The sequence below is a fragment of the Lissotriton helveticus genome, chromosome 6 (genome assembly GCF_964261635.1).
Source record: "Lissotriton helveticus chromosome 6, aLisHel1.1, whole genome shotgun sequence".
NCBI classification, from domain to species: domain Eukaryota; kingdom Metazoa; phylum Chordata; class Amphibia; order Caudata; family Salamandridae; genus Lissotriton; species Lissotriton helveticus.
The window spans coordinates 35,663,269-35,686,620 of record NC_136067.1 but is presented as its reverse complement, the minus strand read 5'-3'; the positions used below and the strand labels follow the sequence as shown (position 1 = coordinate 35,686,620).

The 23,352-nt window shown below is 40.2% G+C and overlaps 1 protein-coding gene across 1 annotated transcript in view; it reads left to right on the top strand.

Moving 5' to 3' along the window:
• Positions 1–23,352, top strand: part of LOC144762165 (uncharacterized) — a 101,580-nt gene that overhangs the window by 10,166 nt on the left and 68,062 nt on the right. The window contains exons 2-4 of the mRNA XM_078647323.1: positions 5,136–5,246; positions 5,337–5,451; positions 6,989–9,574. Of these exons, the coding sequence (XP_078503449.1) occupies positions 8,187–9,574 (1,388 nt within the window). The 5' untranslated portion in view covers positions 5,136–5,246; positions 5,337–5,451; positions 6,989–8,186. The remainder of the gene's footprint in view (positions 1–5,135; positions 5,247–5,336; positions 5,452–6,988; positions 9,575–23,352) is intronic.

Sequence of the window (23,352 nt, the reverse complement as noted above, 5' to 3'; positions counted from 1 at the left end):
AACTCTGAGAACCATCTGCGAAGATTTTCCTACCATTGGGTCTTAATGAGGAGAATCTGATGATTGCAGTGTTCATACTTGTTTTCTTTATCTCGCTCTAACAGGAGACAGGAGGGGTAGTGGACGCCAATAAGGGAACTGTGGTATCACCCATATAAAGAATATCAAGCATTGTTCAGGGTATGTGTGTACCCACCATAGCGCACAGCACACGTCTGTACCAAGCACTCTGAACAGAGGGAATTGAATCGTGTTCATTTTGTTTTCACAGTTGGGCACAGTTCTGCAAACCTCACCATACCCCTGTCTCCATTGGATTAAGTCGTTGTGTATTTTTCTTTACAGGTAATGAGTGGGGGCAGTGGAGGGGGTTTTGGGTTGAGGAAAGTAGAACACACTGTTGTAGGTCAGGGAGGTAGGGTGTTCTAATATCGTGTTCTTTGTTGTTGCAGATCTCCCTCCCTGCTGTTCCCTTCCTTTCCCGCGCCCCGCTGTATTATCTTGGGTGTTCGTTTCTTAGTATCGGAACACCAAGGTTGTTCGGTTGGGCCGGGATTAGGACTCTCATCACAGCCCCGAGGAAGTTGGGAGCCGAGCCTGATAGAATATTTTGGCCAATGCTATGCACCCCGTCAAAGAGTGCGACAGTGATTTCCAGAACCCTATGCTTTGCTTAAGGGGTGTACGTTTTTACCCGAGATTTCCATCCCTGAGTCCCATTTGATTCGCCCCTCCAGCTAACGTCTCTATCACCAACCCAATACGCTTCATTACTTGGAGAGACCGGAAAGCTGGTTTGACCTCCGGAAGAACATGGGTTACAATAGTTGTCATTAGATTAATAAAGGTTTTTGCCCCTCAAATACACTCTGAGGGGTTGTATGTCAATACAACGCGGGCTTTTACCCCACATGCCATTACAACGCGGGGATTACAACGAAAGTCGTTACAACAACTTTCGCTGGAGGGCACTGGATAGTTTAATTTTCTATTCCAACTCCAGCCGACGTTGACAGTAGGGAAGGTGTTGGATAGAAAATTAAACTATTCCCTATCCAACAGCGCCCTCCAGCGAAAGTCGTTGTTACGACTTTCGTTGTAATCCCCGCGTTGTCATGGCTGTTCCCCCTCTGAGCTGGTAACACTCCATTACCCCAGGAGTAAACCTTAATGCAAGTACATTGTGACATCCGAGGCAATGTTTAAAACTTGGCAGAGGCTCTCTAGATAATCCAACAGTGTTTACCTAATTGGGGTCAAATTTAATGTAACACACCACCATTGCCATCTTATTCGTTATATTCTCCGTTATATTTATCTCCAGCCCTGTGATTGGGCACATATAACCCCATGTGAAATACATTGGAGGCAACAGAGGGACTGTCGCAGCTGCTAAAAATGATGCTTGCTCAAATATGCGCTACTACATTTTTTCTCCTCTTGAGGAAAGGAATTGCATTTTTTGATTAGAGATTGGATTTGCTTTTATATTTCCCGCTGGTGAAGAGCCTTTGGCTGGAAATGTATTGGAGAGTGTGTATAGCAATTGAAACAAAGGAGGATTACCAATTAATGAATTAAAAGAAAATGAAACAAAAGGGAATCCCAGAATGGTGGGTAGGGGAGCTTACGTGCTGAGTGAGCTTAGCCCTCACAAGTGACATCAACAGCTGAGATGCATGAGTACAGTCGGGGTCCAAAACATGTAGATTAAAGTCTCCTAGGACCATGTAGTTTGCGTAGTGTAGAGACTTCTGCACAATGAAATTGCAGAGATCTAAAGTTAGGCTGAGAGCGCCACCAGGGGGTCTGTAGATCAAAGCCCTCCAAGAGAGAGTGTAGGTCCAGTCTTTAGGCAGAAATTTAGTACTTCAATTGAACCCATATTTTATTGTTCTGAAGAGGAAATCTCCCATGCGTCTCTCACAATGATGGCTACCCGCCACCTCTTTTATCTCCAGATCTATTAGCACAACATATTTTAAAACCTGGCAGGATAGATAGAGCCAAAGCTGGCCTGGAATCCCCTTTCAACGAGGTTTCGGCCAAGAACATCGTATCCCAATCATTAATAAATAAAGATATCCATATGTGTTCTGCATGTTTAGGTAGAGACCTGCAGTTGATAAGGCAGGCTCTTATTCTACTATCTCTTGGTGTCGTTAACCTCGCCTTTAGCGGGGTTGCTCTCGTATTCCCGCGTGGTCCCCCTATGACAAAGTGACTGTTTTTGCAGAGATTAGGGAGTTCAGCCCTCACTAGATCGATAGCATGACCATCAGGGCAAGCCGTCTTCCTCCGACTCAGAAGAGAGTTTGGAGTCCAAATATAGTAGAATTTTTATTGTGGGGGACAACATGGCTGCCGCTGGCCACGGTCTGGACGCGCGCAGACGGGCTTGCCTATGTTGCGCCCGCTGCGAGTCCGTGTACACATCTGCCTTTAATGTGTTATCCCCGGAAATTAGTCAAGCCAAGGGGGAGAAGCCGCGTCCACCTGCACGCAATGCAATGGCCATGTACATTTTGCATGCCTCCCATTCTTTTAATCTATTCAGGGTTGTGCTATCGTGCATGATAGACGTGGCCATTTCTGCAGTGTCCTCCCCAAACTTTTCTGCTTCACCCTCTTGTTTTCTGAACCTGTGTGTTTGCTTTTAGAATTCTGCACACTTTATCACTGCTAACCAGTGCTTAAAGTGCTTGTTCTCTCTCCTTAAAATATGGAAGAATTGGCTTACACCATACTGGCATATTTAATTTGCTTGTAAGTCCCTACTAAAATGAAACTACCTTTGGCCAGGGCTTGTAAATTAAATTCTACTAGTGGGCCTGCAGCACTTATTGTGCCATCAACTTAAATGGCATATTAAACCTGTCTCAGGCCTGCCATTGCAGTCTGTGTTTGTAGTTTTAAACAGCCATTTCAACATTGCAAAATTACCCTTTTGCCCGGCCCAACCCTTCCTAGTTGATACATATGTCACCCTTCGGTTAGGCCCTTGACAGCCCAGAGGGCAGGGTGCATTGTATTTAACCCCTTCCATGCTCATGACAAGCTCAGCTCGTCATGGCATGTACCTCTCAGGTGCTCATAACGAGCTGAGCTCGTCATGACCACACCACACCCGTTTTCGTTGCTGTCCATCACAGCAGGGAAAACTCTCAAGCAGCGATGTGGTTAAAACGTAGACTCTGTACTTTTAAGTTTTACATGTCCTGGTAGTGAAACACTCTTAAATTTGTGTTTCACTACTGCAAGGCCTATTTCTTCCTTAGGATAACATTGGAGTTACTTTATTACATATAATAAGTGTAATTTCCAAATGGGAACAGGTAATCAGTTCATGTTTGGTATCTGTGGAATTGTAATGAAAACTCCTAACTTATGACGAAGTCTAATTTTAAATAGCAATTTTGAAAATGCTACTTTAAAAAGTTGGCATTTTCCTACCTTAGCTTTTTGGTACCTGCAGCCTGTCTCTGGGTCACATGACTAGGTGTAGTTGACAGTTACGCTTAATGTATTCCTCCTAGATAGCCACACACAATAGGGACCTTAGGTGTGACTGATGGGCTGACACTCTGCTAGACTGCTGATTTGAAGAACAGCTGCTATGCTGTGCTGACATGCTGCCTGCTGCCCTCTTGCCTGGGTGAGAAGGACCGGGCCTGCATCCGTTGAACGCAGGACCAGCAGAGTGACTCCTAGGGCTATTTGGCTGGCACCCTGATTTGAGATTCAGGGGAAGAAGGTTCCAACCACCTGGACCCCAGCCCCTACAATCTGCAAGCCTGTGCTGCCAAGTGGTTCCACCCCAGTTCTGGACACTTGGAAGTGGGCCCAAGGATCTCTGCCTGCCTCTGTGGATCCAGCATAAACGATGCATCTTCTCTGCTGTGAAACGCAGCAGTGAGCAGAACTGATGCATCAGTGCTGCTGCATGGATCGGACCTCTCACAAAATACCCACATTGTCTCCTCTGTCTAAGTTACTTTGTTCAGCCAGCGTAACTGGGTCCTTGTAGCCAGCCCGCTTTCCATTGTGGTTGGCTTGAACTTGTGGCTTTGTACTGGTCCGGCGCGACCAGATATCTCCACTATTTTGTTTTTTTGGCACTATTTTTACTAAATCCTTTACAATTACATATCTCTGGTTCTACTGATAGGATTTTTGTCATTTTGGTCTTGTTTTATTTATCAAAAATCATTCTATTTTTCTAACTTGGTGTAGGATTCTTTTTTATGTGGAGTTATTCGCTTTATTACTGTTTGATCTGTTGCACTAATACTTTACACTTTGCTCTACGTTAAACCTGACTTCTCTGTGCCAAGCTATCAGCGGAATGAGGACAGGTTAATTTAGGTTGGCTTATGCTTCACTCTGACAAGGGTTGTGGTTGCTGTTTGAGCAGGGCTCATACCTCAGTCAACCAAAAATCATTGTATTACATTTCGCATCCAAATAATTAAGTAATTAAGTATAGCTACCCTCGCTGACTCTCAGAAAGCACATTCCTCTTGGGCTGTATAGGAGTGTGCACTATTACCGAGGTGATGGTTATGATCAATTGATCATGGGTGGTAATGGATTTTCCTCGGTATTCAGCATGTAAGATTGCATGTTGTATGCGATTTTTGCTTTAGATACCGTATAACCTGACATGCAGTATGTTCATTGGGCAATTAAAGAAATCTACGCTTTCATGTTTGCATGCAACAACCTCTACATGTATGTTAACTTTCATTGTGTCATTCACGTGCCAAACGTCTTAGAAACTGTAACTGCATGAAAGTGGTGGGTGTGATCGGTCCTTCTCTATGTCCTACGCACAATTGAAGTTCCCTTGGCCCCCCCCCCACAGCAAGGTTGCTTCTTGCCATATTGCTAATTTTTATGAGAGTTCTGAGAGGATTTCAACTTGTTCAATGTCAGATGCATTGATACTGGCTAACTCTATTTTGTGGCTATCTAGTTGATCCCTCACTAACCCAAATCTGCCCTTCTTATCAATGCATATTTTGAGGGCATCCCATGCATCTGTGCAGTCTAAACCAGATCAGGTCTGAGCAAATAGTGAGTTTCACAGCCTTTGAGTCAATGGTTCATCTTTTTTTTAAATGTTTTTATTTAAGGGTTATTATGGCTGCAAATAACAGAGGCTCGATGATGAGTTTGGACCGGGGAGTTTAGGAATTATCCTTCCAGCTCCATGCTTTACCTGGCCACATCTGAAGAATTATGTGGTAGGTATTTTAACATTCAATAATAAACCAGTTTCAACTTCTCAGACAGTTCATACTCATTGAGTATTTTAAATGTCTGTGTCACCTCAGGAATGGCCACGTTGACTTCTGTGACATGAAGCTGACTGGAGAGAGTTCAGCCTCAAGAGTAAGAAGCAAAGCTGCTCACTTCTGATCATCACTGCAGGTGCTAAAGACAATACTGGTAACTACATTTTTCAAAGTTTTCCATGTGCGCAAGAAGCTTTACTAGGTGACTGAGCATCCTTTGCCATCATGCCTGATCCCTTATGATTGTTTAGTTTGTATCTGAGTATTCTAAAGAGCAACACATTTTTCTGTGGAATGTAAGTAAGCTTGGTTGTTCGCATTGCCCTATGCTGATGACATAGTTATCTCTCCCGCAAACAAGCTGTCTCTTATCTATTTGAGTGTATACTGTTCCCGCAAATAAATTTAATTTATTTTAAGGAAAATAACATATATATTTGAGTTATGAATTTGAAAATTAGATAAGAGAAAAATTTATTCTCTTAACCAAAGACATCCAGAGAAGTTTTCGGATTTGTGGTTTAGGTGCATTTGAACACCCAATATGGTAGCTCTAAGGATGGGGAAGCTGGAGTGTTGTCAACACTATTTAGGGTAACATCATTGTATGCTGCATTTACCCAATTATACAGTGTTCTCTTCATATGTGTATTGTTATAAAAAATAATCTTACACTCTTCTTAAGAAGAGTAGTATCGGATGTGCTGCAGTTCCAATACAGGATACATGTTTTGTTCTTATTTAATGTTTACCCAAACACCTTGCCAGATTGTTCTTCTAGTTAAACAATTTGTGGCTGATGACTCCAAATTGGAAGTACTGATAAGCAAAGCCGTGGCAGAAAGAAATATCATGTCCTGCCCATTGTTTAATGCTCAGTTGTGTAATTGGTGTTTAATTCCTTAATATAGAATTAAATGGTTCTATATACACCGTAAATAATCCTGATGATGGAGTAACCTAAGTACAAAGCTCTAAAAATGTAGAAATTCTCTGCCCATTGATCAGCACTCATGCTTTCGGATCTCTGGAAATTGGCAGGATACTTTAAATTAAACTACTGTTTGTTTTGAAGTAGTTGCAGTCCAGAATGACCAAATTGTGACCGTAAGATTGAGAATTTGACTAAACCTTAATCACTCTGGCATGCATATTTGCTGATCATATGGATTAGAGTGAGACAGATTTAACTGAGGGATTAGCCAATATCTTGAAATACATTTTGGGCAAAAAGTACTAAGAATAGATTTGGTAAATGTTGTCTCACGTTTTGCACCAACTTTTACAGAACTGATTCTGGTTTTGCTAACCGACCTATGTACAAATAGGTTGGTTCGTAAAAAGAAATCTTAATGAGATAGACAACCGATTTCGTCCCTTATCCGTTTTGTAATTGTCAAATATTTTGGGTAAAATTAAAGACTATTGCCCATTAGTCCTATGGCCATTTTCACACTTTATCTAGTATGTTGTTTGAATCACTTGAGCACTAAGCATGTTTCTTACATTATTCACGTTTTACTTTTTTTTCCATTTAAATCGTAATTGTTACGTTTTTTTTTGTACCAAGTCCATTGTGAATACAAATGTGCATTTTGTACCTAATAGTGTTCTTGCAGAAAATGATTTGGAATTAAGTACATATGACATTCGGTGGACTTAAAATTACGGCTTTTGAAATATAATTTCAGGAACCACTTTTCTGTCTTGCGTATAAAAGAAGAAGGCCGAGGATGTGAAAGTATGAGCAGATTGTTGATTGTAGTAATTCCTGCACTTCTCCACTTTCTCTAAAATGGATACCAAATGTTCTTTCGAAAAGCAACAACAATTATACCACTGAGCGAAGGCTGTATTGGTTGATGGGCAGTGAATTCTGAATGTGGAACCAATGAGAACTGAATAAGTGTTATAGTTCTTTTCAATAAAGTGTAAGGGCTTTGTAGGTCTATAAAAGAAGGGATATCTGCATGTTGTGGCCCTGCCTAAAGAATAATGTGTGTCATAGACACATTACCTCTGCGCTCTCAGAACATTTAAATCTATTCCGTTTATGTTTTAGTTTAACTTCATACATGCAACCCTTTCCTGTTTTGTTTCACATAGGTTTTTGCTATAATGATATATTATTTTAAATGTCATGAGACTCTACCTGTTTTGTTTGCTTTCCAAATTAACAGGTGGCTGGCCACAGCAGGAAAGGAAAACTATTATTCTGTTTTTGACCAACGTTGTAATAAAGAGCTGTGAGGGTGCTGTCCAAAGTGCATTCTCCTGAAAGCAGTAAAATTCCTGGAAAACAAAATCTTTCAGTGTATCCCAGAATCAGGCTGCAACTTAAAGAAACTAATACCTGAAATTTGAAAAATAACGTTTGTACATAAACCTATGGAAGGACATTGTTTGTGTTATTGATTTGAAAAGAGCTGCTAACTTAAAAAACCTTTCCTGTGTACAAACTATACTTAATGCTGAAGGTGCAATTTATATCTACTGCATAAGGAAGGATTTCACATCTTAAGGAAATGAATTAATGGGAAGGTCACATAAAAGATTACACGAAATGAGACCATGTGAAAACAAACCACCAATTGGAGAATCAATCAAATATCTGGGATTTTACCTTGAAGAAAGGCCACAGGAATCTGCTCAGTGTGAAAAGGCTGTTGCCGTAAAGTCAATTTTGACAGTACATCATAAAGTTTATCCAAGTGATGCAAACCCTAGATGGTGTTACTTACATTTACTAATATTGATATCACGTCATTATAAAAATTCCCCATTGGAACATTGGAAGAACCATTCACGACAGAATCACTCCAAGTGTTCAGTTTCTGCAACACGTTCATAACCTTCAAATATCTATTTGAACATAGGGGTGTGCTAATAATGGTGAGATTCTATAAATGTATTCAATGTGACCAGGCTTTTATCACAAAGGTAAATTTAATCTACCACCAGATAACCCATACTGGTGAGAAACCATATAAATGTACAGAATGTAACCAGTCTTTTTTCTCAAAGAGGCATTTAATACAACATCAGAAAACCCATACTGGAGAAAGACCATATATATGTACTGAATGTTGGAAGGCTTTTACCACAATGGGAAATTTAACACAACATCAGCGAACCCACACCGGAGAAAAACCATATATATGTACCGAATGTAGGAAGGCTTTTGCCATAAAGGGAAATTTAATACAACATCAGCGCACCCATACTGGTGAGAAACCATACAAATGTATTGAGTGTGAAAATCAGTTTAAGACAAAGCAATACCTGATATTACATGAAAGATCCCACACCGGTGAAAGACCACATGCATGTACTGAATGTGACAAGGCTTTCAAATCAAAGGGAGAACTAATTCTGCATCAGACAAACCACACTGGTGAAAAACCATACACATGTACAGAATGTGCCAAGGCTTACAAAACAAACCAAAACCTAATATTACATCAGAGAACCCATACTGGTGAAAGACCATACAAATGTATTGACTGTGATAAGGCTTTCATATCAAAGGAAGTGCTAATGCGGCATCAGAGAATTCACACTGATGAAAGACCATATAAATGTACTGACTGTGACCTGGCTTTCAAAGTTGAAGGAGTGCTAATGCAACACCTGAGAACTCACACAGGAGAGAGACCATATAAATGTACTGAATGTGACAAGTCTTTCAAAGCAAAATGGCACCTAGCACAACATGAGAGAACACACACTGGGGAAAGGCCGTATAAATGTACTGAATGTGACAAGGCTTTTAAGTCACAGGGAAAACTAATTCAACATCAGATAACCCACTCAAGTGCAAAGCCATATAAATGTGCTGATTGTAGTAAAGCTTTCAAAACAAAGCAACAGCTAATGCTCCATCTGAGAACCCACACTGGTGAGAAACCATATAAATGTACTGAATGTGCCAAGGCTTACAAAACAAAGCAACACCTAATATTACATCAGAGAACCCACACTGGTGAAAGACCATATAAATGTATTGACTGTCATAAGGCTTTTATATCAAAGGGAATGGTAATACAGCATCGGAGAATTCACACTGATGAAAGACCATATAAATGTACTGACTGTGACCTGACTTTCAAAGTTAAAGGAGTGCTACTGCAACACCTAAGAAATCACACTGGGGAGAGACCATATAAATGTACTGAATGTGACCATGCTTTCAAAGCAAAAGGGGACCTAACGCGACATGAGAGAACTCACACTGGGGAAAGGCCTTATAAATGTACTGAATGTAAAAAGGGTTTCAAGTCAAAGGGAGATCTACTTCGACATCAGAGAACCCACACAAGTGAAAAACCACATAAATGTATTAATGCTTTCAAAACAAAGCAACAGTTAATACTTTGTCAGAGAACCCACACTGGTGAAAAACCATACAGGTGTACTGAAAGTAACAAAGCCTTCAGGACCAAGGAAGAGCTACTGTGGCATCAGAAACCTTCCTACTGGTGAAAGACAATTCATATGTACTAAATGTGACAAGGCTTTCAAAACAAAAGCTAAATCGGAGAACCCACACTTGTGAAAGATATGACTGTTCTGAATGTGAGTAGGGTTTCAATGTAAAGCAACATCTAATACTTCATCAGAGAACCCATATAAGGAAGAACACATAAATGGATGAATGTGACATGGCTTGTGCATCAAAGTTAAAGCTAATACAACAAAAATGTACACTAGAGAAAGGAAATGTAATTCATTTGACAGTGTTCATTAGACAAGAAAACAGTAATACTGCCTGAGAGAACACACACTGGCATTCTTGTAGAACATGCTTTGGAATTGATTTGAATTAGGTTTACTTTTATGCCATTACTTTTTCATCATTTATTTAGTATGCTTTCCTAGCAGCTACTTGTGGTATTTTGTTTACCCTGTCCTCTTTCTTGGGTTTTTTTCCAGTTCTGGACACATTGCTACTACTGATGGAAATGACTGGCTCGTTGATTCTGGTGAAGCTAGTTAAGGCCTCTGTTCATGCTGTTGTGCTGAAGGCATGTCTGAGTCTTAGCAGAGCACACAATGCTTCCATTTGAAGTGCTTAAATTTCCTGCCGCACCCATTTAAGCAGGAAGTATAATTTGGATCTTCATTTATACCGACAAACTGGGTAATCCCAGTGGACATACTTTCAGATATTCTTTCCCATTATCCGTTTTACTCAATACTCCATGTTGCACACAAGGGTCCCATCTTGGGATGTGCACCTAACACATGCTCCATTGTTAAGTATATCATTGATTTACATGATTTTATGTTTGACCACAGATTGGATCTGTCAGTTGTTACTGAGTCTTAGCTTAATGAAACACAGGCCATGCCATTGTCTCTGCCGTCTCCACCTATATTATTATGTGCAAGGATCACCGTGCCAGGTCTACAGGTGCAATTGACATTATTTTCAGAGCTTCCTTTACAGTCACTCTTCTATCTCCAGCTTCTTTTCTCAATTAGAAAATCATATAACTAATACTGAAGTCTCTTCTATTTTTTTCTGTTATGTACCTCCTAATTTATTGTCCTCTGAGTCCCTTCAACAAATGTACTAAAGTTTCTTTAAACTGTATTACTCCTGTCTTTTCACGTAAACAAATTGCTGCTGTTGGGATATTTCAGTGATTGTCCAGGGGTTAAACTTCCTCTGACACAACTGATCTTGACTCCTGTACACTAATGAATTTAACTCAACATGTATTAGGTTCCAAACACTGCACATCTAGTAGCTTGGATTTGTTATTTTATGGTTATAATTAGGACTCCCGGTTTTCCGTTTAAACGGATTTTTACATATAAATACAGACGGAAAACAATTTTTCATTTGTCTGTATTTATATGTAAAAACGGCAAAATACTAGTAAATTGTCGTGCTTCAGCCCAGAGTTGCCATGCCCCTGTTCCTTTTGTTGCTGCCCCAGCCCTTCTTTTGAACTCAGCATCTGTTCGACAAGTCTCTTTCTGTGGCCTCAGGGGACAGATTAATGGCGCTCGCTGTGACCCTCGACCCCCCCCCCCGACCCCTGTGTGTGTCAGCAGCACAAGTACTTCAAAGGTCTTTAACCCGTTGGCTGCTTCCGCCTTTTCGCGGCAGTGCGGCCGTTTTAAAAAACGGGCGCGGCCGCGTCGGCCATTGGCGACGGCAGCACCAGCGAGGTAGTGCTGCCGTCGCCCAATGGCCAACGGCAGCATGGAAGGGGTTAAAAGACCATTTATTTAGTTACGAGGCTTTGTTATGTTTTCTCACCCCTTCATAGAGTCACTGCATCTCCGCTCTGCATATTGCTGGGAGAATCAATCCCCAACCCCCGAAATTCTTCGTAGCACACACCCCGAAATTTGGCTCTACATCCCAGCCCAGGTAGAAGGGAGCAGGGCATTAGCAAAACAAAGGATTCTTGGCAGGGCACATTAGCGAGCAATCAATGAGGTGTTACACATGCAGCGCCAAAGGAAGGCAACCTGTGTCATCAATCTCCATAAAAAGGGGAATAGGCCACTCAAAAATCAAACACTGACACACACATAGAAGCCTGTTTTATCTCATTGTTGTGGTTCTGACTAGGACTGTATTTGTTGTGGAAGCAGGCCAGAAATCTTAACAGTTTACTCAACTAAAATGGCATCAGTCATTTCATGTCAGGATCCGTTACACATTCTGTATCCACACTTTGAATTCGGCAACCATGTTGTGATGATACTGAACAGGTCTGTGTTTTTATAATGCCAATAATACACTGCAGGATGAATAGTTTTTGGCCAAGCAGCATTTGTTTTACATTAGGGGCTGGTATTCTACATATACACATTTCGTTTAAAAAAATTGTAATAAACGTTAGTGCGCAAACGCAGTTACTCAGAGGAAAACAGAAATTCTCAAATTGAGAGCACTCGATAGTTAAGTAGACAGGTGCAGCCTGTGAGAGGTGTGAGGTTTTGCATTGCCCCAGTCTCTGTTTCCACTCCTATATTTGATGATAATATTCCTCAGTATAAAACTTTATCTCTCATTACCCCGAGAACACCTTCTATTGCAAATACCTGGAGTTCAGCCCTTCCTCTGCTGCATGTGCCTGTACAGTGGTCAATGGTGAGTGACGATTGTATGTGCTGAGGGCTGTCCGAAATAATGTGGTCAGGCCCAGGATGTTGGGAAAACATTAGCTTATGTTATCTCATGTTCTGGGTCTGCAACAACTAGTTCTAGATCCAATTCTTGTAGCTGGACGCACACTTAACCTCATGTCTGTCTGCAGCCTGGTGGCTTGTGGTGTCCCTTTTGCATTGTCATCGTTGTGTGTTGAGTTTGTTGCCATTTAGTTTGTTGTTACTGTCTGTGTTTTTTGGGACTGAAATAAATGTGGAAAAATACTAGCTGTAGCTTCATCTTTTGCTTGTGGCAAAAATAAATGCGGATAAATACAGAAAAAATGCCCAAAAAATAAATATGGATAAATACAGACGGAAATGGCAAAAAAATAAATACCATAAAACCGGGAGCCCTAGTTATTATATGTCCAGTGTCATCCTGTTCACTTCACTTTAAATTTCTCTACTGACTAGTTTAAATTTAAAAGTTGGCCCTTTATATATCTGGGAAGAGTATGGTCAAAATAATATCATAGTCATTTCAGTACTTGTTTGCAATCCTTATAAACAGATATAAGTGAGGATTTGTGAGTAGTACCATCACTTTTAATTTGTGAATTTCTAATGGAGTACTAGCACCATTCCTCTGAAATCGATGATTTCACTTAGGACAGCTTGCGTATTCTCTACCAAGTCAAGTGTAGAAAATTAGACTGTAACTGGCAAGCCTCATATAAGTCTCATGATATGCAGATGTGTTTCTGCTGAACTACACAGCTACAAAAAAAACCTATAACGGGATGTGTTCAAAATGTTCAAATCTCGCCATGCATTTCGTTTACTGCTACTTAGGTGCTTTGCTTAAATTTATGAGGTTTATTTCACTGCGAGATCGTTCATAATCACCAAACATTTCGATCCAGCTCCACAAATACTTAGCATCACAACCGTAGGTCATCTCCTCACCCCATCTAGGTTCTGAACTTGCTTTTGAGCGATCCTCTTTTAATCCAGCTTTAAAAGCTACAGTTTTATCCAAAACAATTTCTGTCTCCCCAGGCTACTGCTTTATCCATGACCAGTAAAAATGGGCAAATATTTAATGGCCGATCTAGTCCTTTTAAACTGATTATGTTGTGCTTTTTATCTTCAAGCATGGGCAGTTTTCCTGAGCTTTGAAATGAAGCCTGTATAATTAGCCTTTGTCTCCTCCTAACCTCATAGATCACGTCAGACCCATTTCTTTACGTGCCTCACCGGCTAAAATATCAATGTAAATGTTTCTCTAATTTCACTTCTTTCATTGTAAATTACCTTAATTGAAGGAAACAATATCTGTTCCACTCTTGACCTGGGTTTTGTGAGATTAAGAGATTGAGTTTTATATAGTGCAAACTAGACCCGAGGCATCGGGTATCCGCGTGCTTTACAGGAGCACCAGTTTTGTTACAGATGGACACAACTACTTTTTGTTGTTGTTAGGCACGGGGAGATTAAGTGATTTGTCCATTTTACTGAATGGCGGCCCCTAGTAGCTTACATTTTTTTTATCAACCAGACAGTAATGTGATAGACTTGTATTTTAACATAGTCTCCTTGTTGCGAATTGAAAGCATTGGAAAAGCCAATCGGTCTTGGCCTTTGAGACCTACTGGCTTTATCAAACTTTTTGGTAATCCAGAACAAGATCAGTAAAAGCATACTTCTTTTGCTAGTACTGTTTCACATCGCCAAAAAACAAATTGCTCAATGACGGTGCCGCTCTTGGTGAACGCATCATTCTGCAAGCGGCACCACACATGCGCGCCTACTGAATGATACCGGCCCTTTTTTGTTTTACTTTTAATTGACAGAGTGAAGATGGTGAGCACATTACATTGCTTTTGTTTTTAAAAAATAGTACATTTTATGTGCATTGAATGGCTATTTTTGGGTGGCTGCCAGCAATTTGCTGGTGTATCGATTTATCTACCGATCTAAATAAAAGAACACGGGGGCAATGGAGGAGTGGGTGGAGGGGAGTGGTTTGGGGGATAAATAAAATAATGAAGCCAGGTGTTGTAATATGATGTTACATTCCCCTATCTACTTTTCCGATTACTGCATTGTTTTGACTGAAATTTAGTGTCATGAGGACTGGGTCTTTTGCCCTTTTTCATTTTTATTTTGCCTGTCAATCGCGGATGGGCACAGCTAATTGCTATCTATGAGGAAAATTTGTCATTTTGTGTGTGGAAATTTCTCATGAAACTTTATTTTCCAATTTGATGCCTTTTTTTGTACTAGCCTTTATTGTTTATCACATGAAAGTACTTTTATCATCATCTTCTTAATTTGATTGTACTGTCTTGTTCTACTTTCCTCAGTTTCTCCTTGACGTCTTCTGTGCTGCTCTTCTTTCCTTTTCATCTCTCCTTTTTTCTGAGTATTTTTCTTAATTTTCTTCTGTCCTTTCTGCTTAACCACGGCTTCTTTTTGCTAGGTCACAACCTCCTTCCTTCTTGAATGATGTGGGTGAGCCACTTATTCCTTGGGAAAAATGGGTGAATCTTTTGAACCCTATTTAATTGCCATAGGAGGTGATAGATTTTCCTCTGTGCGAAAACAACATATTCTCTTACATAATTTAGGTAAATATGCCAGAAAAACTTTTGATGATCTGCATGAAGTTGCAGAGGAAAATCAAAGAATCAATGAGGATTCACTGGGTGATACTCAACTTGATGTTTAGCACAACACCCTTAAGAAATTGGAAATTCAGTTTGGGGAGAAATTAAATGTGGTTTTGGAACGCCATAAATTCTTTTCTAGATCACAAGGAAAGAATGAGAAAGTGAGTAACTATATAGCAGTATTGAGAGGTTTGGCTGCAACATGCGATTTTGGCACTTTGAATCCTTAAGGGATCAGCTGGTGAGGTGTACCAGTGATGAAAAGATTCAAAAAAAGTTATTGGCTGATGCTCCTGATCTTAAATAGGCTGTAGACATCTCAAAGAGCACAGAACATACCGCTTTTTGTATGAGTGAAATGAAAGATACTGTAGATGTCAAGCAAGTTAGTGAAAAAAGGGTGTATAAGGTATCGTGGAGAGAGGATAAAAACAAACCTGTTACAATTGAAAATCCTAAGATAAAAAATGAATCTGCAAAATTCAAATGTTTCAGGTGTGGTAACTCAAACCATTTGGCCAACAATATCAAATGTCCTGCCAGAGGTATAGTAGGCAGGAAGTGCAACAAGCGTGGGCACTTTGCCAAAGTTTGGAGACATAAAAAATAATGTCACACACATGGTCAGTTGTGAGGAGGTTCAGGGTGAGGACATCAACTTTCAAATTGCGGATAATGTTGGAGTCTCCAACAATAACTATCCTACATGCAATATACTTTTAGATGAAGTTCCTTTTAAGGTTTTTTCAGATTCATGCTCCCCTTATACTCTGATTAATAAATCCTATTTTATGGAAAATTCAAAGAACAAGAGCAACATTCTTCTACCTCCTGACATCAATCTTGGAGGTTACAATAATGATCCCATACCATTGGTTGGAATGCTTGTTATGCCGATTGTTTCAAGAATAGATCTACCTTTGGGAAAGTGTATAACACAAAAAATTGTTCCAATCTGCTAGGGTGGAAACACCAAACAGATTTAGGAATCAAGCTGGATCCCAATGCCCAGGAACCTGGCTATCTTGTAGACAAATCAGTGATTGGTAGTGACATATGTGAGAAGGTCCCTGAAGTTTTCTCAGACAAATTAGGCTTACTTAAAGGTTACCGCCACAAGATTAAACTTAAAGAACAGTAAAAGCCTGTAGTACACAAAGCCAGGTCTGTTCCACTGCTTGTAAGGGACCCCCTGGAAAAGGAGTTGAACAAGTTGGAGACCAATGGAATAATTGAGAAGATTGAGGGCTCTGAATGGCTTGCCCCTATTGTTATAGCATCCAACGAATGTGGTAAGAGTATCAGGTTGTGTGTCGATCTGAGAGATCTAAACGCTAATATTTGGGTGGACAGGCACCCCCTCCCTAATATCAATGAAATGCTCAGCGTCATACAGAGAGCAAAGTACTTTAGTGTCCTTGGTCTCTCATTGGCTTACCACCAGGTAGCTCTCCATCCCGATTCCAAAGCTCCTACTTCTTTCATAACCCCATTTGGTGCCTACCAATTACGTAGAATGCTGCTCGGATTGGCATCTGCCGCGGCAGTGTTCCAGTGTGTCATGCAACACATATTGCAGGGCACTGACAAGGTATTATGCTTTCAGGACAACATCCTAATGTATGGTGAGTCTGTAGAGGAACACAACAAAGTCCTTTAAGATGTCCTAAGAAAACTGAGCAAAGCTGGGTTTACCACACAGAAAGACAAATGTAATATTGGGGTGGAATCAGTAGTGTATCTTGGTCACACTATTACAGGTGAAGGAATAAGTCCCAAAACTAGACTTGTGGATTCAGTCAAATTACCACCAGCACCTTCCAATAAGGAAGAGCTCTAGTCCTTCCTAGGCCTGGTGGAAAACATGTCTAAATATGTCAACATGTTTTCTGACCATGCACATTCACTTAGGACCTTGTTAACCACTTGGCTGCTAAGGCAATTCCCGCTGGGTGCTGAAATATTCAAGATCCCATTCTACATGACGAGTTGACCTTGTCATGAGCACAGCTCCAGTGTGCCTCATGACGAGTTCACCTTGTCATGAGCATGCAAGAGGTTAAAGAAGGGTACCCCTTTTGAATGGAGTGCAGAATGTCAAAATGAGTTCTCACGGGAAACAACCTTTACAACGCAACTTTTACAACGCACTACCATTACAACGAATTTTTTACAACGTAAAAACCATTACAACGCATGTATTTACAACGCATGTTTTTACAACGCAGGTACCTTTACAACGCATACCATTACAACGTAAGTATTGGTAAGTATATAATTATATTTAAAATGTTATATGTTTGGGTTTTTTTTAGGGGTATTTTTATAATTATATTTAAAATGTTATATGTTTGGGGGTTTTTTTAGGGGTATTTTTAGGGTTCAGGGTCAGTTTTCAGTTTTTGGGTAAAAGGGTATTTTTAGGGTTCAGGGTCAGTTTTCATTTTTTGGGTAAAAGGGTATTTTTAGGTTTCAGGTTCAGTTTTGGGTTTTTGGGTAAAGGGGTATTTTTAAGGGTTCAGGGTCAGTTTTCAGTTTTTAGGTAAAGGGGTATTTTTAGGGTTCAGGGTCAGTTTTGGGTTTTTGGGTAAAGGGGTATTTTTAAGGGTTCAGGGTCAGTTTTCAGTTTTTAGGTAAAGGGGTATTTTTAGGGTTCAGGGTCAGTTTTCATTTTTTGGGTAAAAGGGTATTTTTAGGGTTCAGGTTCAGTTTTCAGTTTTTGGGTAAAGGGGTATTTTTAGGGTTCAGGGTCAGTTTTGGGTTTTTGGGTAAAGGGGTATTTTTAAGGGTTCAGGGTCAGTTTTCAGCTTTTAGGTAAAGGGGTATTTTTAGGGTTCAGGGTCAGTTTTCAGTTTTTGGGTAAAGGGGTATTTTTAGGGTTCAGGGACAGTTTTGGGTTTTTGGGTAAAGGGGTATTTTTAGGGTTCAGGGTCAGTTTTGGGTTTTGGGTTAAGGGGTATTTTTAGGGTTCAGGGTCAGTTTTCAGTTTTTGGGTAAAGGGGTATTTTTAGGGTTCAGGGTCAGTTTTGGGTTTTTGGGTAAAGGGGTATTTTTAGGGTTCAGGGTAAGTTTTGGGTTTTTGGGGTACAGGGGTATTTTTAGGGTTCAGGGTCAATTTGGGGTTTTTGGGGTACAGGGAAACAGGGTAAAAATAAAATAAAATAAAATTATATTTAAATTAAATAATTAAATAAATTAAATTTAAAGTAAATCAATTAAATGAAATGAAATTAAATTAAATGAAATTAAATTAAATGAAATAATATTAAATTTAATTAATTAAATTAAAAAAATTAATATATATTAAATTAAATTAAATAATATATTTAATTAATATAATTTAATATAATTAATTTAAATTAAATGAAATGAAATTAAATTAAATTACATTAAATTAAAATAAATAATATTAATTTTAATTAATTTAAATTAAAAAAATTTATATATACTAAATTAAATTAAATAATATATTTAATTAGTATAATTTAATATGAGTAATTTATATTAAATGAAATTAAATTAAATTAAATTACATTAAACTAAATTAAATAATATTAAATTGAATTAATTTAAATTAAAAAAATTAATATATACTTAGCAATACCTACGTTGTAATGGTATGCAATGTAAAGGTACCTGCGTTGTAAAAACATGCGTTGTAAATACATGCGTTGTAATGGTTTTTGCGTTGTAAAAAATTTGTTGTAATGATATGCGTTGTAAAAGTATGCGTTGTAACATCATACATCCGTTCTCACATATCAAGCAAGCCATCACGGAAGCACCACATTTAAGTATGTTTAATCCCAATGCTGAGACCACCTTAACCACAGATGCTAGTATGAAAGGATTAGGTGCCTCACTCACACAATTTGTTGAAGGGAAAGAAAAAGTAATAGCGTTTGCATCCAGAAAACGTAAGGATCCTGAGCGCAACTACTTCACTATAGGGAAGGAAGCTCTTGCTTGTTTTTCAGCAATAAATCATTTTAAATTCTTTCTATAGGGAATGCCATTTACCATCAGAACTGATCATAAACCTCTATTGCCTATGTTCTCCACTAAATGCATTGAGAAGGCCACCCACATCTCTAAGTGGGTGTTGGGTCTAGAAGGTTTTAACTATAACATGCTATATGTGCCGGGTGACAGGAACCAGGTTACAGACTGTTTATCTAGACTTCCTATTGATGTTGAAGATTCCTACACTAAGCCCTCTGATTACGCAATTCTTTCCATAGACATGCCAGCCATCAGTAAAGATGAATGGGAGAAATGTGCACAGGATGACAACACCCTATCGTCCCTTAAGATCATCATTAGTAAGGGGTGGCCCATGAATCTCAAGGAAGTTCCTGAGGATCTTAGACCTTTCTGGATTGTAAAGGACGAATTGTCCATCATTGATAACCACATACACAGATGCAACAAGATCATACCACCCAAAGGCATGTACAAACACATCATTGAGATTGCCCACGAGGTTCATCCAGGTAGGAGTATGACTAAAAGTAAGATCAGAAATGAATATTGGTTTCCCAACATGGACTCTATGATAGAGAAAGTGGTGAAGGATTGTTTGGCCTGTGGCTCCAGTGATGACACTAAAATCACTCGCAAGGCCCCCCTCCTTCCCATTCCTGTACCCTCCAAGCCATGGGACAAGCTGGGGCTTTTCCAAAGAAGGAATTCCTAATGCTTTTGTTACCGAAAAATGGGGTTCAATTTACTGCTGATGAAATGAAACTGTTTTTGGGGACTTTGTTCATCACTCACTTAAAATCCCCTCTTTATTGTCCAAAAGCAAATGGGTTGGTGGAAAGAGACAACAGGATGATAAAGGATACCATCCAATTGGCTCTTGTCTCCAAAGAACCTGTTGATGATGCCATCAGGAAGATGCTATGGTCCTACCACACTACTCCCAATAGTGTTTCAGGGGTATCTCCTTTTGTATCTCTCAAAGGAAGAAGTCCAGGTTCCAAACTGACCCCTAACTGGCTCAATGGTGGATGTCCTGTTTGGGTAGACAGAATGACTCTCTTAGACAAAGTAAAGATTCATCAAACAGATTACAAACCCAGGTATGACCAGAAATGGGGAGCGAGCAACAGAGAGTGACACAAAGGTCAGTGGGTTGTTATCAAGAGACCTAATGTTAACCGTTCTAAAGTTTCTGCTTTCTCTAAACCGTTGAGAATTAAATGTGTTAATAACAACTCTGTGTGGTATTGGAAGATGGCAGTACTTGGAGCATGGACAATGTTGCGAGATGTTCCAAAGTGTGCACTCCCGAGTTTGTCAAGGACGAAAGAACAGACGCATTCACCCTCAGCTCCAAAGAGCCCAAGGATGTCAGGAATCATCGTCCTCCAAGTTGGCAGATTGATTATGAAATGTAATTTTTTCAATTTCAGCAAAATGTGTCAGCGATACTTCTGTTTCTAACCTTATTGTATTCTTATCTTTCTTTTTTACTTGCTCTTCCATTTGCAAGGGAAATGTGTTGTAATATGATGTTACATTACCCTACCTACTTTTGATCTTCCACCCTTCTTTCCCTTACCCATCTCTCGCCACCATTCTATCCCAGTTGGTACTTACCATTCCATGGAATCTTCATGTGAAGCTCACAGTAGAATGTTCTGTGAGCTCCAAACATCAGTCGGTGCTTGAGGATCTTGGTCCAATAAACGTAGTTCTCCTGTGCTTTGGAGTCTTCATTATTTAACACCAGGGAATTCAGAGCAACACATGGGAGACCGCAACCCTGACCATGATGGGGAAGCACATGGGGGCAGCGGGGGAAAGAAGCATGTGGAAGAGCGCAACGTGGAGTGTGTGGGGGAGGCAGAGAGAGAAAGAAGCAAAAGAGGGAGAGAGCTGGAAAGCATGCTTCAGTAAAAGATTTTTAAAATGCCCCTCACGAGTGCGCAGAAGAGGGGCACAAGTCATCTTATGACTTGTGCCGTGCTAAAGAGGCCATGCTCCAGGGTAGGGACGAACACAAGATGGACAAGGAAATTGAATAAGAAGCAATGAAACGAGTGACAAAGCCAACTTATGCTAAGCATTGGCGGGCTCTATGGGCCAGATGAGTCAAAGGGTTTTATCCATTCCGTGTCTATAGGAAAATGAGTTTCCACATATGACCCTAAGCCACTGTCGTTTCTTGGTAAGCTCACAGTAGGTCTTTTGGCTCAACATTAAATGTTATTTTTTTTTTATGTACTGAACCACATGGTGATGGATAGAATGCTTGAATTAGCCTTAGCCACTGGTATCACACATGACTGCATTCCATTCCATTATTATTTTTTGCCCATTGCGCAACATTCAACAGAGGCCATCTTCTGCAGATCAGTACTGACCCTGCACTTAAAAACAGTCCGCCCCTCTGTGTGAGACCATGATGCCTATTGATCTGTCAAAAATTGGTCCTTTTTATGTCAAAGCCTATCCGACAGTGCAGCTGTCTGATTTGCTAACAACATCTTGGGGACATTCGAAAAGATTCCCTTTGAATGCATTCCGCCCATTTGAATGCATTCCGCCTATTGCTTGGCATTGGCTTTGTGGTTTGCATCTCACATTTGGCTGCTTTCTTTTTGCTGGCTAGGCTGTCCATCTTGAGTTGGTTCCTTCCCTTGCCCAAACCTTAATTACTGTATTCTTCCAACAGTACTGAATTGCTGTAAACAGGTCTTTAAATCTTGTTCTTGTCACATTTGCGGTGCAGTCAAAGACAGAGTTCAAATGTCAGGCTCTGTCTTCCAGGGAGCTTGGTGTTTACTTTTAATTCTCTGACTTCAAAGCAAGAGGATTTATGTAACAATCATGCTGGCTACAGGGGATATGCTGGACAGAAGGCTGTGCTATGGTATTGTTTTTATAGCACACTATACAATGTTAATGTCTGTAAATGAACTGCAGATATTTCAGGATTAGGGCAGCACAAATGAAGCACATTTTCTTGGTAATTCTGAAGTGTGTTGGATACAAATATTTTAATGCGATCAAAGCAACTTGATACACAAGGTCATGACCCTTCCAACCATCAGCGTTTGTGTGATGAATACTTCCATCAGTATAACTGTATGTCTGTGCAAATATGGTCATTTCAATTGAAGATGTGTTGTCTGTAATGGCAGTATGCTAACACGCCATGCATATGCCACTTACCCTATTGCACTTTAGTCTGCACCACTCCACACCACTGCACTCTACGCTACTCTACACCTCTGTTCTCTACCCTGCCCCACTCCACGCCACTTCACTATACTCTAAAACAACCTACACCACTATGCTCAACGCAGCTCTACAACACTCTGCACCACTCTACTCTAAACCACTGCACTCTATGCCAATGCTGTCTACATCACTTTACGTAAAACCAATGCACTCTACACCACTGAACTCTGTGCCAACCTACTCTGCACCACTGTACCTTACACCACTTCACTCTAGGCCAGTCAACTCTACAACACTCTACTTCACTCTACAGAGCTCTACGCAACTCCCTCTGTACCATACCATGCTATTTTACTCTACTCTTTTCTATGACATACTACTCCACTTCACTCCTCCGCTCTTTGCCACTCCACTCTAAGCGCTTGACTCCACAACACTGTACTTCACTCTATGCCACCCCACTCTCCTACAGCACTCCACTCTATGACAATATACTCTACAACACTCTACTCCACTTTATGCTACTCCACTTGACTCTACTTCACTCCACTCTACAAAACTCTTCTCCACTCAACATCACTCAACTCTACTCCACTCTATGCCCTTCCACTCTTCGGCATTCTACAACAGTCTACACTACTCCATTCCATGACACTCCAATACTCCACTTCACTCAACTCTACTGTACAACTCTCTATGTCACTTCACTTGATGACACTCCACGACACTCACCTGTAGCCCACTAACATTTATTTGTGCTGAACAGCAGCCACGCTGGTGCACAACCTGGCTAAAATATATTGGCAAAGCCAACAGCTCTTGCATGTTTTTGGAATAGTATTCTTCTATCACAAGCAACCATTTAGGCAGTGCTCAGCACCGGGACACCTTAGGGTAACAGTTGCGCTCTAAAAATGTTATTAACATAGGCGAGACCTATTGGCTTTGCCAATGCTTGTTATGTTATGTTATAAGCTGTTTTGTAACGCGCTCAATTACTACCGGAGTATCCTGGTGCGGTATACCGCTGGGGAACCCGTCCTGGCTTTCCCTGTGGGATGGTCCCTACTGGGAGTCCC